At 40.5% G+C, this 18,059-nt stretch overlaps 1 protein-coding gene across 12 annotated transcripts in view; it reads right to left on the bottom strand.

The window, feature by feature from the left end:
* Positions 1-38: 38 nt before the first annotated feature.
* PPFIBP1 (PPFIA binding protein 1) overlaps positions 39-18,059 on the bottom strand; it is a 175,851-nt gene continuing 157,830 nt past the window's right edge. For 9 of the 12 annotated variants that reach the window (XM_047864974.1, XM_047864975.1, XM_047864977.1 and 6 more), the window contains 13 exons: positions 16,472-16,643; positions 15,950-15,982; positions 13,678-13,828; positions 13,269-13,397; positions 11,620-11,770; positions 10,809-10,920; positions 10,583-10,671; positions 7,415-7,537; positions 6,506-6,631; positions 5,712-5,900; positions 3,523-3,702; positions 2,252-2,317; positions 39-1,868 (listed from right to left, as the gene is read on the bottom strand). In XM_047864974.1, the coding sequence (XP_047720930.1) occupies positions 1,782-1,868; positions 2,252-2,317; positions 3,523-3,702; positions 5,712-5,900; positions 6,506-6,631; positions 7,415-7,537; positions 10,583-10,671; positions 10,809-10,920; positions 11,620-11,770; positions 13,269-13,397; positions 13,678-13,828; positions 15,950-15,982; positions 16,472-16,643 (1,608 nt within the window). In that variant the 3' untranslated portion in view covers positions 39-1,781. The remainder of the gene's footprint in view (positions 1,869-2,251; positions 2,318-3,522; positions 3,703-5,711; positions 5,901-6,505; positions 6,632-7,414; positions 7,538-10,582; positions 10,672-10,808; positions 10,921-11,619; positions 11,771-13,268; positions 13,398-13,677; positions 13,829-15,949; positions 15,983-16,471; positions 16,644-18,059) is intronic. The other 3 variants (XM_047864971.1, XM_047864980.1, XM_047864973.1) reach the window with 1 other exon arrangement.

Genomic DNA, 18,059 nt, shown 5'->3' with positions numbered 1-18,059 from the left:
TTCTGAACAAAGGAAAATAAAGTCACAGACAACAAAAATGAGGCAATCATCAATTGACTTTATTTCTTTTCATATGGCAATACCAGCAGTGTACATTTCGTAAATAAAATATATATCGTCAAAAAAATCTGAACTTTATCACATATCATCAGTTATGTTACACTGTCCTGAATAAAGAATATTTGGCATCTATAACAGTCTCCTGGTATTGTGTTAACCAGGTTTGGATAAGAAACTGTTTTTCAAATGGTGACAGATGTTTGCATTAAAATAAAACACTAATATGTAAGGAGTCCAATACAGTTACCAAACGACTAGTGGGGAGCAAAAGTATTAGCATCAAATCATTTTAGTAATGAATAAACAGCAATTTAGTTCGACAGGCCTTTGTTGAAAAGCTTGATAACTTGCTAATAGTTTGCGAGATCACACAACCGACATTCAAACAGAATTTATAAGCACGTCCACTGGCGTATATGGAACTGCTCCCCCTGTGCCAGTTTGTGAAAACCTGTCTTTCCCAGGTTGGCTATTAGGAGAAGTGATGTAGTAGTGAATAAAACACAGAATAATTTTTCTAATACCCCTTAAAAAGTGATAAACAGTCATTTCTTGATAAATGATATTTGGGCCCTGTGCGATCAACAATCATGAACTACATTTTCATATCGCAATACAGCCATTATAAAACTCATGTTGTAGCCTCAGAATTATTGAACCCTGGGACAAAATGTCCAAATATTCAGCTTCTTAAAAAAAAAAAAAATCTCATTCATTGATAGCCTGAGAAATGTACGTTCAATAACATAAGGTAGACAGTTAGTGTTTTGATGTAATGAACTATTTAGCAAAGAGGAAAATAAGAAGCTTTAATACTGTAAAGGTTTTTGTTTTGTTTTGGTTTCTTCAGAAATCATTTCTATGTCTACATTTTGGGGGAACTCCTGAATGCATTCAAGTTAAGAGTATTTAAATGTCTCTTGAGTTCTTCCTTTGGAGGTAAAAGGATCCAAGATTAAGGTTGAACTTCTTAACTCTTCAACAATTTTGTGATGTATCATCAAGGGAGGGGTATTTCAGATATACTAATTTGGTTGGAATGATCAACAGCATTACAATTCAGTTGTGGAGAAGGAAAGATCATCCCAACCTTTCCATGAAACCAGCTGGTCCATGAAAATTCTGATCGCTGTGTTTGCTTTTCACCATCTGCCTTAAGTCACAAGATAAAAGTTCTATTTTCTATGTACTAAATATGTACACATATTTTAAAAAATATATAAAAAAGGACCACGGGAGGCAAGGGGAGGTGTGGCTGGCACTTAGCGGGCACACTGAATGCTTAAAGAAATTCCACCTATTGATTTTGAAAGCAGACGATGCTGTGCTTTGATGGCTGTGGTGCTGTCACACAGACGGACGCAGACGTGACAGAGTCATTCACAGACTGCTTCCTGCTTCCCACATCCTGCATACCGTGAAGGGGAATGGCAACACGACAGTAAAACACTCATATTAAATGCAATACTTTAAATATAATATATCACAGATTTGTACATTAAATAGAAGAAAAACAATTATCGTCTCATTCACCAGTGTCTCCTTTTTCGTGGCGTCTTCAGAACGGGCACATACCCCCTGCTTTCGGTTTCCACTTCCACATGAGAAGTTGGAATAATAGACAGTAAACAATCTGCTGCTTGTTATGTGTTCTGTGAGTGTTTGAGAAAGAAGGTGGAGAAAAGGCGAGGGGCTCCTGATGCTCATTTGAGAGCCGTGGTTTAAACGTTGGAGTCCTCGTCGGTGATGCTGGCACTAGGGGAACGGGCGGCGAAGTCTCTGAACATGTCGTCCTCCTTTAACATGTGCTGGGAAACAAGGAGACGGGGGTCACACACACTGGGAGCCACGAGCTCAGAACTACACATCCTCCATGAAACATGTAGTCCTTTGGGGTTATTTTTTTTTTAATTTTTTTTTTTTAACGTTTATTTAATTTTTGAGACAGAGAGAGACAGAGCATGAATGGGGGAGGGTCAGAGAGAGAGGGAGACACAGAACCAGAAGCAGGCTCCAGGCTCTGAGCTGTCAGCACAGAGCCCGACGCGGGGCTCGAACTCACGGACCGCGAGATCATGACCTGAGCCGAAGTCGGCCGCTTAACCGACTGAGCCACCCAGGCGCCCCCTTTGGGATTATTTTTAAACATATCTTGGAGAATTAACATTTTAAACTCATTTTATAGACTTACCGTTAGATTGTTGATGCCTTCAGAGAACGCACCTATCTGTCTCACTGTCCCTTCTGAATCTTCCATCTGCAAAGAACATACCATAACATGACCTCCTCATTTGCACAATTTCAAAGAAAGCACAGCAAAGTGAGCAAAAGTCTAAGAATAACGTGAGTGACACTGAATGGGATGGGTGCAACAGAACACTTCTCTCTTTTTTTAAAATGTTTATGTATTTTGAGAGAAGAGAGAGGGAAGGAGGACAAGGGGGACAGAGAGAGGGAGGGAGGGAGAAGGGGGAGGGGCAGAGAGAGAGAGAGAGAGAGAGAGAGAGAGAGAGAGAAAGAATTCTAATCAGGCCCCATGCCCCCAGCGCAAAGCCCGATGTGGGGCTCAATCCTACCAACTGTGAGATCATGACCCAAGCAGAAATCAAGAGTCAGGGGCACCTGGGTGCCTCAGTCAGTTGAGTGTCTGACCTCAGCTCAGGTCATGATCTTGCGGTTCGTGAGTTCGAGCCCCATATTGGGCCGCTGCTGTCAGCCTGTCAGCTCAGAGCCCACTTCAGATCCTCTGTCCCCCTCCCTCTCTCTGCCCCTCCCCTGCTTGTGCTCTCCTAAAAATAAATAAATACTAAAAAACAAAGGAAAAAAGAAAGAAATCAAGAGTCAGATGCTTCACCGACCGAGCCACCCAGGTGCCCCACAACAGAACACTTCTGATGAAACCTCCTTTCGTTACTGTAACCAGACATTAAATACTAGATGAAACAAGACTACCACATATAGTGCAATGCTCTGATGTTGACAATGACACCAAAGGATTGGTGTTCAAAGGGTAGTATTCAAATCCATGACTTCATACTGAAAAGGCTAACAGCTGTGTATTTCTGACTTGATTTAACACACAGATTTCCTTAACACAGAGACGATATAACATAGGTGAATAGCTCAGGCTTTGGAGCTGGCCTGGCAAGTTGGAATCCCAGTTCTTCTAGCAGCTCTTCTATCTTGGGTAAGTTACTGAATCTGTGCCTCGGTTTCCTTCTCTCTAGAATGAGGATAACCATGCTCTGTAGGTTTTAGGGTCACCATGAAAGTTAATATATGTTATGTGCTCAGGAGAGTGCCTGAAACATAGTAAGCAATCTGGAAGTTGTTGACTATTACCTTATCATTATCTTTATTTTATGGTGTTTGAGGAAAAACTGATTAGTAGACATAGTGCATGAAGTTTCCATTTTAGTGTTTCAATGCTGGAGGAACTTTCGTATACAGTGTTGCATTTACCTGCTCTAACCGGTCTAACTCATCTTCATCATACAGGCGCATGTCCAAACCAGGTTTAAATCCTTTCTTGCATGTACTTCCCGATGCCTGTCCCAATTCCATTGGACAAACATATTCTTCCCCATCTTCCTGTTTCTTCTTTCTCAGATTCCCAAAATTGCTGAAGGTCAGTTTCTTTGGCTTTAAAAGAAGAGCAAACATACAGGGATTTCATAAAATTCATGTGGCAAAAGATCAATAACGTGCGTAATTATGCATTCCAACTACAGAGAAAATCAGTCGGATGATTCCATTGGTGTAACAAACATAAAAGCATCCTGGGTGTATGACTGACGCACCCAAGTATGATAACTAATCCTTATTATGAAGCTCAGAAGACTAAGCTTGTTCTCCTCATTCATACCAATTAGCTGGGTAGTCACTGTGAAAAGTCAAAAACGTCAAGAGCCTTGGTTTTGATTAAACAGGACTTCATGCAATGAGATATCTCAGAGATGAATCCAATTTTGCAAGGTTTTCCCATCTAAAATGAGCACAAGAAAATGGACCTGACTTGTATTTTCTTTTCGGGGAAGCTATGATTATCATAGACGCCTGTTATGCTTCCGTAACAGGATTGGTGGCTGTTAGAAGAATCCTCGCTCATTTGGAGACAGAACTTCCAGTGATACTTGGAAGAGAAATTCCATAAGCAGATGGTGATCAGGCTGATGCTGAGAATTTTCTTTTCATAATGTTTATTTTATTTGAGAGAGAGACAGAGAGAGAGACAGAGAGATGGAGAGACGGAGAGAGGGAGTGCATGCAGGGGAGGGGCAGCAAGAGAGAGAGAGGGAGAGAAAGAACTCCAAGCAGGCGCCATGCTGTCAACGCAGAGCCCAAAGCAGGGCTCGATCTCACAGTTTGTGAGATATGACCTGAGCAGAGATCAAGAGTCAGACGCCTAACCGACTGAGTCACCCAGGTGCCCCATGATACTGAGAATTTAGGTACCACAGAATCTCTTAGACGTTTCAAATCCAGTACATCTTTTAAGGGAGAAAAGGAGCTGAAGAGAAAGTGTCAGGAAGGTAGAGGAGGTAATAAACAACAACAACAACAACAACAAAACATTATATGTATGTACATAAAGAACTTGGTACATATTTGTGGAGAAGCTGATAAACCCTACCTCCACATTAAGTTGGTTGAGATAACAGACAGAAGAGTGCACAGAGAAATGATTTTTTTTTAATTTTTAAAAAAAATCTTTATTTTTTGAGAGAGAGAGGCAAAGTGCAAGTGGGGGAGAGACAGAGAGAGAGGGAGACACAGAATCTTAAGCAGGCTGAGCTGTCAGCACAGAGCCTGACATGGGGCTTGAACCCACAGACCGTGAGATCATGACCTAAGTAGAAGTTGGACACTCAACCGACTAAGCCACCCAGGTGCCGCCCACTGAGAAATGATTTAAAAGAAGAAAAAGTAATCTGAATTTGGTATGACCCATGAATCTGGGTCAATCTGGAAAGAGTCATTCTCTGCTGGTCTACCTTGAATCATTTCTTAAGTATCTTTTTCTAACTTTCAAGGCTGGCCAACTGTAAGCCAGACAAGCTGAATCTGTGTGAGAAGAAATCCTCCTCTTAGAATGGATTTATCCACAGAACAACTGCAATCGATAGTTGAGCCCAAGTTGCAAACTCTCTGTGTTCGCAATGTACTGACTGCATGCCAACATCATACTCTTCGTTACTGTTAACGTTAATAAAATAAATGATTTGAGTAAAGAAGCCCCCAAAAAGAAACTTTCAAAAATGCATTTTCTTACTTACTCTAAAAAATGGATGCACTATCAGGGGCACCTGGGTGGTGCAGTCAGTTAAGCATCTGACTCATGATCTCAGCTCAGGTCGTAGTCTCACAGTTCGTGAGTTCAAGTCCTGCATCAGGCTCTGCACTGATGTTGGAGAGCCTGCTTGGGGTGCTGTCTCTACTTTTCTCTGACCCTCCCCCACTTGTGCTCTTTCTCTCTTTCTCAAAAGAAATAAACTTTAAAATAAAAATTAAAAAAAAAAATGACGGACTATCAATTCATCCACAAAACTTTACAAACCCCACAAAAATGCCTGACCCAGAGGGGTAAAAACTTATCCCCCGCTTTAGTTTTTGCTTTAAGCAATTATTAGAAGGCACAAGCTCGGACCAACCTTCACTTTGGCAGTGGCTGTTAGAAGTACATAATCTGGTAACTCCATGGCATCACGCTTTTGGTGCTGGGCCTCAGCACCGATCAGAAGGTTGAAATGAGTGGCCAAATGTCTTCGCAAGAGGGTCTTACTTGGTGGGATATTCAATAACTGAGCCATTGTTTCTACATTAAAACGAGGTTCTAGAACCTAGAAGAAACATTAAGATTGTTTAAGGCACCACAAACCATGTACGTCTGCCCTGTGCTTTATAATTTGCAAAGCTCTTTCATTTAGTTATCACCAATGACCCCTCAACTACCCAGTGAGACAGACCGAGTATGAACCTCGATCTTCAAGCCACACACCTTTTCTTTATCTTGCCTAAGCTAGTGAGAAGTAGAGCTGGTCCTGACATCCGGGCAGTAGCAAAGTTAGGGCTTCTAGCTCTCTGAAGTGGTCTCTGGGATGCCTTTGGAAGCCAGCTCCTTGCACAACATCAACGTGCAGAAATACAATCTGTATGTTTGTAGGTGTTTCAAAACATGATCATATGAGGGCCAGTGGCCAGTGTCTCTTACCCAACATAAGAGACAATAAATGAGAAACAGGTTTAAATCTGGTCTAGAGTTATATGACATAAAGAAAAACCATGGGAAAAAATGCTCAGAAAGTAAAGACTCACTAGAAATGGTACCAGAAGGTTCGGTTAGGTGACTCTAGGGTATGACAAGCAAACTGATAATATCCTACTCATGAGACTAATGGAAACAACATGCTAAGAAGTCAATTTTTAAATTAAAAGAGAGTTTTACCATGAGCCCACCATGAACACCACTGCCTCTGAGATTGGGGGCATATTCTGCCAAGTCCACGGAGCGCAGCCACTCCATCACACGATGGTTGGTCCACTGCTGAACCTCTGACGGGGTGATGCTATTCTATGAGAACAAATACCAAGAGCTTCAGTCATTGACGATGGGAATCCAAACATTAAAACTTCAAATTCTAAAAAGTCTGCTGCAAAGAGCAGTTACTTGATGTCCCACTAAGTGTTTACAGAAAGAGTGAAAAGGTATTTACTGGTCTGAATTTTGTTTTAAGGCATCCATGTTATGGTTTCAAGCTTTTTTACAAACTAATAAAGCAGTGCTTTAGGGAAAGCGAGCCTTTTTTTTTTGTTTTTAGTTTATTTATTTATTTTGGGGGGAGCAAGGGCAGAGAGAGAGGGAGACAGAGAGGGAGAGAGAGTACCAGGTAGGCTCCACGCTATCAACACACAGCCTAACATGGGCCTCGAACTCATGACCTGTGACATGATGACCTGAGCCGAAATCAAGAGTTGAAGAGTTGGACACAACCAACTGAGCCACTCAGGCGCCTCAAGAAAACCAAGTCTTTGTAGTGATATTTAACTCTGTGGCTTAAGGAAGCAGAAAAATACACCCAAGAAAAGGAGGAAGGGTAATTAACCAATCTTTGTGTTTTAGTTACACAGGTGGAGCTGTCATGGGGGGAATGGAAGGAAGGTAGGAAAACAAAGCCCCAGAAGGTAATGAGGTTGGATTGGAAGCTCTGTGGAAACCAGAAGCTTCTCCTGCAGACTCCACAAAGAAATGGGTGTTTGCTCTGCACACACACACACACACACACACACACACACACACACAGTCTCACGCATGGAAAGTGCAGGCTGTATAATAAATCTGAACCCCAGGTGCTACCTCATCAGATGGCCGCCTCCGCAGACAGTTTGGTTCAAAGTTATTGATCCTCAGGACCTGAATAGCCCTTTTGATACTGAGATGGTGCAGCACACTCACAACCTTCAAAGACAGTAAGTCATCCTGCAAAAAAGAACAAAAAGAGGAACTCGCTGAGCTCTAAGGGTCTTCTTAGGGAAATCTCAGAAAACCTGAGCAAAAGTAGAAAAGCCCCCTAACCAAAATGCCTCCAGTGCTTGTCAGTGTTTTCAAACCTTTTATTTAGTAACAAAACCTTTTTTCCTGTTCCAAGCAAAATCCTCTCCAGGACCCCATTAAAAAGAAAAAAAAATTAATGTTCCAACAGAAGCCAACTTCTACCTGTTTCTCTCTCTTCCAGACATTCTGAGATAGGACCATGGGACCCCACAGCTCTGAAGAACATTTTTGAAAAGCACCTGCTGGGTCACTGCAAAAAGTGATCCTCTTTGAAGTGATGTGTTAAGAGCACATGATGTTCACTGAAGATCACAGCTTGGTTTTCTGAGCTAAGGCACATCACCATTTTAGGGAAAACCAGAGGAATGTCTCTGCTATACTATTCCCCCAGCTTCAAAAAATCTCTAGTTCTGGATTATTATGCTTTAACTAGCAGATGCTGTGAATAATTTTGGAAACTTTATGTTGGTCAATGCAAAGGTTTTGGTGAGAGTTAAAAAGAAGAAGTTGTAAGTAGCCACATAGAGCACCACCAGTTCCTTGAAAGGGTACCTTTTGCCAGTCTGTGGTTACTGTGAATGTTTCAAACATACCAATCACACCAAAACAAATTACTTCAGAAGGTGATGTGGAGGGCAGTGTCAAGATAAGCACCAGTCTACTTCCAAACACACCCAGAAAATAAAACAAGAATAACATCCATTTTAGGCACACCTTACTGATAGCATGCTTCTTGGGGGGGGGGGGGGGGGGGGGTTGGAAGGGGAGGCAGATCTATTACAGAAATAGTTTTTAAATAAAAATATTAGACAATCAGCTAAAATTCTTAAGGCTACTAACTGAGCAAACATTTTTTCCCTGAAAATTTTCTGGATAAATTTCTTAAAGGCAATGCCTTATGGTAAGTTAGAAAGGGCATTTCACATATTTTAATCTAAGAGTGAGACACCCATTCAAAACATTCCCAGGTGGGCTATTTTCAACTAATTAAAGTACCAGATTAAAAAAAAATTTAAATGCATAATGATTGAAATGTAAATACAAGGCTAATTATTTTAGCTTAAGGGATTTTAAAAGTAGGGGCTATTTTCTTTTAAATCAAACCAGACTTTTTTTAGATTTAAAAAGAGCTTTCATTTTTAAGTAATTTTAGATTTACCGAAGAGTTATCAAAGCAGAGCAAAGTCCCATATACCCTTGGTTCAGCTTCCCCTTACATTAACAACTTATATAACCATGACATAGTCATCAAAACGAAGGAGTTAACATAGATTATAAAAAATAACTAAACTGCAGACTTCATTCAAATTTCACCAGTTTTTCCACTACGTCGTTTCTCCGTTCCAGGATCCAACCCAGGGTACCATATTAAAAACAGATTTTTTGTGACTTAGAACTCCTGGGGTCAAATTTTCTAAGATAATATATTCTTTTATAGCCACAAAAGTTATATGCACTTCCTCTGTGATTTTAAGCCTGAATCTGCTCGCATTCCTGCAGAAACAAACCTATACCTAGACGGGCAGGCAAGAATTTACTAAATTTGTTTTAGGCTGAGCATTAAGAGCAGAAATCTGGAAAAAGCTTAGGTTCAAATGCTCTGTGACTTTCTACCACTTTCTAGCTGTGGAAAGCTGGCTAAGTTACTCAATTTCTCAGTTCTTTCACTCCCTCGTCTAAAACCTGGGGACAAGAAGAGTGCTAACTCAAGTTCTGCTGAGACTTGAGTATTAATATGAGTACAGTGCTTGCAAGAGAGTGCTTGGTACACAGTAAATGCTCAATGTACCACATGTTGGGTGTTATTTCAAGCAGGTATACGTTACGTGCCCACCAAGGTATGGACTTGGGTTCAATGACACAGAAGAAAACAAAGCCCATCAGATGAACCTCAAATTTGATCCTGAAAAAATTGGCGTTTGAAAATTTCAACTTATTTAAAGAAGATACTATGGTAGATGGTTCCAGAGCCCAGCTGACAAAAGGCCCTTTAAATAAAAGCATCTAATGTAATAGTACACTAATAGTCCTATGGAATCTAGAATAGGTTCTCCTGGAATCTGTCTCTCCCCACTGTTGTAAAGTAGGGACAAGTCCTTCCACCTCTTGGATGGAAGGCTAAAAATAAGAAACAATAATGAAGGAAGCAGAGGTGGTCTACCTCACCCTACTTCTTCTTTACCCTGGTAACTCCTGCCCTAGTCAAATGGAGCTGAAGTGGGAAAGGAAGCAAGTTTCAGGTAATAGTCTCAAAAGTGGAAGGGAGGAGAGAAGACAAGTCTCTGTAGGTGTCAGGTCAGAAGGACGGTCTCTTCTGAGTGGATACTGCATATAGGCATGTGTAACTCAGAAATTGCCAGGGCTTCAAAACTCTACATCCTAGTTTTTAAACATCTTTATTACATATAATTCACATACTAGAACATTTATGCAAAGTGTGCACCTCAATTGTACATCGTTGAATATATACAAAATCAACTTTCTGGACAGCTTAGTTATTTTTTTAAAGTTTATTTATTTATTTTGAGAGGAAGAGAGAGAGAGAGAGAGAGAGAGAGAGAGAGAGAGAGGAGATAGAGAATACCAAGCAGGCTCTGTGTTGTCAGCACAGAGCCCAACATGGTGCTTGATCTCACAAACCGTGAGATCATGACCTGAGCAGAAATCCAGAGTTGGACACTTGACTGACTGAGCCACCCAGGTTCCCCATGGACAGCTTAGTTTAGATTAGGTTTCACATAGCTTAAATCAGAGTTTCAAATCTCCCAGTGGTGTTGCAATCATCAAATCCTACAACTTCAACTTAACAGAAAATATTACTGCTCTTCTCAAGTTAAGGCAACACCTTCAAACCCTGGTGGAATCATTTTGAAAACAATGTATTTTACTCACTCTATTTCTGTGTTTCTCAGAGAAAAACAATTTTACCTCTCCCCACCTCCAAAAAAAAACTGGGAGTAAATCACTTACAACAGTCATGTAATGGAGCATTCGACCATCTACTCGTCCTTCATCAAACTGCGTCTTGTACTGGGGGAGACCAATATCATCCAACCACCCTAAAGGAGAGAAATCAGTGTTGTTAGTGAGGCACAGAACACCTGTACTTATGATTAAAGAGAAAAAGCAGCTTTACTTTTTCATTCATTCGTTTGTTCGTTCATTCATTCATTCATAAATGAATGAACCCTCTTACGAGTGACCCAGTTGAAATCCAGCTTTCCGTGATTGGTTTCTTCTTCGGATCCCAGGGCTTGCAGTGCCAGCTGGAGTTTCTTTCGATGAAGTGAATGCTTAATTCCAAGTTCCTGAAATAATAAACAGAAACACCAGCTTTACAATTCTGTCAATAGGGGCTGGATACCACTGGCAAAAAATGCAAATTCTCCCCAAGGGAAGCTAGTGTTAAAGAGTCAACAATCACATTAAATCAGTGTACTAACTCAGGCTAGTGACATGTTGCTGAACAAAAGCCCTCTAGAAAGCCAAGACCACTACAATTAGTTTAGTGGCATGCTATACTCCCTACTAGGCTCCTTCCTTCGCAAGACTGGGATTATAGCACACAAAAGAAAAATTCTACTGTTTTTGTACTAAATGTTAAATAATTAGGAAGAAATGTTAAATAATTAGACATAAGATGTAAGGCTCCTTTTCTTTCCCCCTTAATGTAAAGCTGAATTGCATACGTTACACATTGAGAAGTGGGGCCCATGCTAAGCCACAGAATGATTTTGAGAAATATGAGCTTAAGGTTTATTATTATGTCTATACAACTATTTCTCATTAAAATGCCCAGTGGCTTACATGTTTCATAAAGAACCATTAAGACCAGGTACTTCTTGTTAAGTCCATGAAATAAAGAAAAAAAAAGAGTGTGAAGCAGAAAACATAAATGTTTTCAAGAGTACTGACTGGCTCCACCCACTCCCCTTTCTAGAAATCCTACATTCATAGTCTCTTTCTCAGTATCCATTGTCTAAACAAACAGAGAAGTAACTTGTCACCTTCTCTAGATCTTGTTGAGAAGCCTGCAAAAGTGTTTGGCCAGATGCAATCCAATGCTTTCCAGAATTCAGGTAGGACCCCAAGCCTTGTTCCACAAGCCAATTGCAAACTTGTTCCTTGGTCCATTTGGCAAATGGCATGTCCAAGTCACTGTAGGAAAAGGAACAACTGCATGAAAAACAATTCAGAGGCCAACCCTGTGACTTATCATCAAGACTAAACAACTATATATCGAATTGACATGGGAATTCCCTGGTGGTACCCATTTGACCATGGAAAGTTTCAGGACATATTTGGAGGAGGAAATGGCACTGTAGTTAAAAGTTACCTCATAAGACCATGGTTTTTATTTCAAATGTAACTACAAAAGATTCAATATGATTGTGCAAGAACGTGTCATATGGAAGAAAACCAAGTTGAAAGAACAAGTCAAGTCACTGTGCTAGTTTCAATCAATGTTGCTTGAAGACTGAATTCCAAAACAGAAAACACTAGGTTAGACTGAAAGAAATCAAGTCTAACTTGAGTTAACTTTAGCAGAATTACGGTTTCTCTCCAGGTGGTAACCAATGGGAAGAGAGCAATATGCCATCACTGAGTATAGAAAAATGTAAACAACGACAAAAGAAAAATGTAATCAAAGCAAAGTTCTGGGTTTTTTTGTTTTTTACTTTGACACATAGTGCGTTCCTCTTTGAAAAAAAAATGTGTAAGTAAACAAGACTTTTTTTTTTTTTTAAAGCACAAGGAAGTCCTCTACTGTGTACAAAGAGAACATATGGCAAACGAGACTCCAGTATTTGAAGAAAGCCAGAGTTTCCTCCTTGATGAAACTTGTGTCCAGTCTTCTGCGTAAGTGGGAGGGACCATGTTTAAAGGGTTTCTAGCCCATTATCACATTCAAAAGATTTAGTATCAATGATTTGTACTAGATGTTTGCCAACCCCACCCTCTTTATTCTTAGTAGGTCAGTGTAGTAATCTCAAACCGGCCCTAAACTGGGATAAGAGTGAAGGAAAAGTTAACAGAGTCTTAACAGAGAAAACATCACAAGGTCCTGATAAATTTAGTAATTCTGATAGAATTTACATCTTTAGGTGCTTCACAGAATCCATTAGTCACTAATGTTGCTTGAACAGTTACCATTTGCCAGATACTTAATGCATATAAACTCAATTACCTTTTGGGGAATGTACTAATTAACACCATGGAAACAAGGGCACAGAGCATGGAAGTAGTTGCTCAAGGTGACCCAGGTTATAGGAAGTGGTAAGGCCAGAAATCAGATCCAAACAGTCCAGAACTTAACGACTATGCTATCCCATCTCTCCAGAGTTGTGCTTTAGAGTACTTACAGTAATTATTTTCTCTGTCAAATTTAACTCCAAAAATCATTCCAACCGAGACGTTGCTGACACTTTAGCGCTGGTCCCTCCCCTAGCTCACAGAGCCCCCCATCTTCTGCATGATTTTCACCAACCAATGCCAAATGGCACAGCCCTATAAAGATGATGGACCCTTTCACTAGGCACAACAGTAAGCAATGGATTCCACCATCCAACCCAGGGACAATACTAACATCGCAGGTGTTCACGGCCATGACACTTAAGTAGACATGTAAAAAGTTCATTCATTCGGCTGTTCTCACCTGTTAGACTGTCCCAAATCTCGAGACCAACCCAGTCGCGGCCCTGCAGTTGCCCTTGTTCCTCCTCTTTTGAATTCAGGCTCAGACATGTCATCTGGGTTGAATGTAGTTGACTGACTTCTCCTAAGTCTGAACAGAAGACACAATACCACGTTGCCTTGTATGAGACCTGAAGAGACCTTAGACTTTAATCAGAACATTGCTTATGTATGGTCGGAACAGATACTTGGATTTCAACGTTAACTGAGACCCAATGAGTTAATGAATGCCAGATCACAATCTTCCTTCCATAAAGGGAACACAAAAGACTTAAAGTTTCACACTTCTTTCCCGCCAATTTTCCATTTACTCCTACGTTTGAGCAATGTATAATACAAAGCCCACTCCATTTGTGTGCTCTGTTACTTACTTTCCAAAGAGTTTCATGATACCTCTGGATTTCTTTTTGGAATCTGGCGATGGCGGAGATATCTGGAAGGGACTACTTCCCGGCGCATCTTTTGGCCGGGAAGATACACCAGCAAGATCTAGGTGCTCAGCTGTCTCCTTCTCTGTTTCAGCTATTCCAAGAACAGAATACAAACTCAATGAGCTTTAAGTATGGAATGAATGTGACTAAATGTTATTAACCTTTTTGGTTTTAGCAACTGTTATACATTCTTCTTCTGTTGTTCTTTCATCAGTGATTTACAAATAGCACCCTACAAATACTAAAAATGGAACACAGATGTATGTTTTGCTCTGTTGGCTGTTCTGTATAAATTAACAGTATGTAGAATATTTTGTATGATATTGTGTATAGATTAACTTACAAGTGATAGCCTCTTTGAGATTCAAAGGTATGAGAGGATTGCAATAATCTTTCCTCGAGTGATTGAATAATGAAATCATTCTCAATCTTTGCAAAGCACTTGGTACTGTGGACTCCCTCCTACATTCTTCAACATCACCATCTCCTTCATCTTCTTGTTATGACACTCTCCCAAATCTGCCATCTGATAGTTTCTTCTTTGCTGTAGCACCTGTTTTCTCTTCCTCTTTCACTCCAAGATTCTGCTCTACGTCCCCTCAGTAGGATCTCTAGACAAGCTCACCCACTCCACGCTCAGCACTAAATGATGGCTTCCCTCATATATAAGCAGCTGGTATCAAAACCTGTGGACCTAATCTCTCTCCCCAGGCTCAGTATATGAACATCTATGGATACTCCCAATTTGGTGTGCCAGGGACATCTTGAACTCAACAAACCATGCAATTTTCCAGAGTCTTCTCTTAAATTTGCTTTTTAAATATTTCCTTAATACTAATTAATATTTTCCCTCTTACTCCAGTCCAAACTCTTTGTCATAGTCTTTTCACTCCCTCCTCTCCTTTGCCATTTACATCAAATCTCAGTTACCAATTTCCATCAATTCTTTTTGCAAGAGATGTATTCCTATTTATCTCTTGTTATGTGCTGAGAAAAGAATGAACTGATAGGCATAAATTTTTCTTTAGATATAAAATCAGTGCCTGTTGATTCTGCCTTGAAAGAATAACATCCAAATTTGCTACTCCTCAGTTTCTGAGCATTAACTAGCTTAATTCATTCAGCTGTCCCTTCATGGATGATCCCACACTAGCAAACACAAGGGGTACTGTTTCCTCAATGTGAGACTGTATGCTTTTTCAGGAAAGTAAAAATTGTACACAAATCACAGGAACGATGTTTCAGCAAGATAAAAAGTTGCAGAGATTGACTTTTCTATGAAGCACAGCTGTGATTATAGGTTATAATAAGCAGTACTCGGTTCTCAGCATTGACAATTTCTTTCTTCTGAGAAAGATGCAAAAAAATTTGAAAATAGTTGTCTGGATTTTATCCCATGTTTATCCTAGAAATGTAAGACTACAAAGAGAGAGGTTACCTTTACTGACCCACATGAAGAGGCATGTGGGTACCTACGCAAGATAATAAAACCAAAATCCAAAGGAGCCTTTGAAACCCTAAAGCCATCATGGGTACTGGCATGCCTGAAAATGTTGCCTAACTCACCCTCATTTAAGAAGCATCCTATTCTTATTTTTTGTCTTGAGGATGCTTTTTCCCTACTGAGCCTCCCCTCTCCTTAAATCACTTTGGGGGTGACTCCTCGGATATCACATAGAGCTCCTTTGGGTGTCACTAAACGTCACCTCCATCTTCAAAGCAATCAATGTCGGAATGATGTCCCCCGAATGAAGTAAGTCTGAGATGACCATTTTCAACATCTTCTACAGACTTCTCTATTTGGTTGAAAACATTTCTCTCTGGGGATAACGTAAACATGGAGAAGAAGGTACTGCTGGGACCTGGGAGTTAGTGTGAGACAGTGTGCACTCGAAGGGTGAAAAGGCTGGAATTTATGATGCAGGATAGTCCTGCCCTGGTCTCCGAGGGGTGCTGTGTGCACTTCCAGGTCCCCCCAGAGCCCCTCGCGAGGTGTCATTAGCATGGGTTAAAACAGCATTTAGGCTTGGAAGCATAGGCTCTACAGAGAGTCCTAATTTTCAGCAGGAGGTGGAAGGAACTCTCTGGAGTAAAGGACTACATTTCCTGATTGCTGCCAGCTCGCTTTCTAGAGATCACAGATGCCCAGGGCAAGGATTAGCTCAGTTTGGAGGACAGCACTGGCAAAGGCTGGCATGCAGGGGTACGATACCTAAGGTGGGTGCACTGGCACTTCGTTTACGATCTTCAGATATCCCAACAACGCACACAATCACACGCAGCCCAATGGAGAGAACACAGGAGAATGGCAAAATGAAACACGGATCAAACTCCTACTCACAAAATACACATAGTGGGAGGAAAGGCAAGCACCACACTGTGCTTCCAATGTTGCAGACTCCATTAGCAGTTTCAATATGGGGTTAATCTACCCACTTTCAAAACAGATGAGAAGCTGTTTACAATGAGGTCAGAGGGCATCAGGGTTTTTGGTCTTTCCTCTACGTTTATGCTCCAACAAGGAGAGCAGGGTGAGAGCCTACCCAGAACTATCTTTACCACTGAATTCAACTGATGGAAGCCTTTTTTTTTTTTTTTTTGCTAACTTTTCCCCCAAGTCATTCACCTTCATTTCTGAGAAAGAGAAAAACACACAAATAGATGAACAAGGGAAGAGATCGTTCTTTTCCTCATTCTGAAAGAATTAAAGCAAAGGCATTTTGGCCACACATACCCAAGTTGGGGGCACTTGCTGTCCTCTTGTTACTTTTTATTTTAAAAAAGCCACGCCCAAAGGAAGATCTGGCTTTTCGAGTGCCAAAGGGGTTGTCATCCATGGAGGCATCATGTCCTGGAGCTTTTGGAGGGAGGCTTCCAAATGGGCTGCTTTCTGCCGGAGTTTTATCCTGAGAGAGAAGTAATAATAAATGTAACACAGCACTAACTTGCATAATTATTAGCACATGCCGGGTGCAACACCTGATATTTGACATATTTGACTTTATTTTGAAGAATGATGGAACTAACAGATTGATTACAAATATTATAAGTTTAAAAGGTCAATGCTGAAAGCTACTTAAGAAAACAACAGCTATGGCAGCAACAAAAACATGGTCATCACTCACGTGCTTAGGACTTGAAATATTTAAGGTATAGAAATCCTAAAATTTGGGGGCGCCTAAGTGGCTCAGTCAGTTGAGTGTCTGACTTTGGCTTAGATCATGACCTCACAGTTTGTGAGTTCAAGCCTCTGTGCTAACCGCATGGAGCCTGGAGCCTGCTTCGAGTTCTGTGTCTCCCTCTCTCTCTGCCCTTTCCTGCTCGCACATGCACGCTCTCTCTCCCTCTCTCTCAAAAATGAATAAACATTTTAAAAAATTTAAAAAAAAAACAACACTGTAAAAAAAATTCTCAATTTTTATTTGCCTCATTCCCCTCAAGGACATGGAAATAAGATATTACATAACCAGAACACCAGTAGGTTTCTTATTTTTCTAACAATTATGACACATATTTGGCTATAACACAGTTCAGTCGTTGTAATATAACTGCATCAGTAGAAGCCCAATATAATATAATCACTCTACAAAGCAGGCATTAACCCCACTTCTACACCAGCAGTATAAAGAGATTCTACTCTAGTTATTTTAAATATTCTTCTCAAAGAATAATAAAATGAAGACACAATCAGTGACTGTTAAATATTAAAAAAAATTTTTTTTAATGTTTATTTATTTCTGAGAGAGAGAGAGAGAGAGAGAGAGAGAGACAGACAGACAGACAGAGCATGAGTGGGGGAGGGGCAGAGAGAGAGGGAGACACAGAATCTGAAACAGGCTCCAGGCTCTGAGCTGTCAGCAGAGCCTGATGCGGGGCTCAAACTCACAAACCGTGAGATCATGACCTGAGCTGAAGTCGGTCGCTCAACCGACTGAGCCACCCAGGTGCCCCTCTTCTCAAAGAATTAATAATAAAATGAAGACACCATCAGTGACTGTTAAATATTTTTTTTAAGTGGTGTTCTGGAATATATTCATATCTTGCCTGCAAGTTACCAAACACGGATGACTAATTTTCGAAGACTATGCAGATATACTTAACATCAAAACTAAACTTGCTATAATTAAATTTTTCTTCCTTGATTTAGAAGCCACTTGGGCTGTCCACAATATTTCAAGGTATTTATGAAGAACTGTAATTAAGTTATACTTGTATTATTTTTTTAAATTTATTTTGAGAGAGAGTTCATGTGAATGGGGCAGGCAGAGAGAGAGAAACAGAGACAGTGTGAGTGGGGGAGGGGCAGAGAGAGAGAATCTCAA

This window comes from Prionailurus viverrinus, chromosome B4 (genome assembly GCF_022837055.1).
Source record: "Prionailurus viverrinus isolate Anna chromosome B4, UM_Priviv_1.0, whole genome shotgun sequence".
Classification (NCBI taxonomy): domain Eukaryota; kingdom Metazoa; phylum Chordata; class Mammalia; order Carnivora; family Felidae; genus Prionailurus; species Prionailurus viverrinus.
The sequence above is the reverse complement of the archived record's forward strand: the minus strand, read 5'-3'. Positions and strand labels throughout refer to the sequence as shown.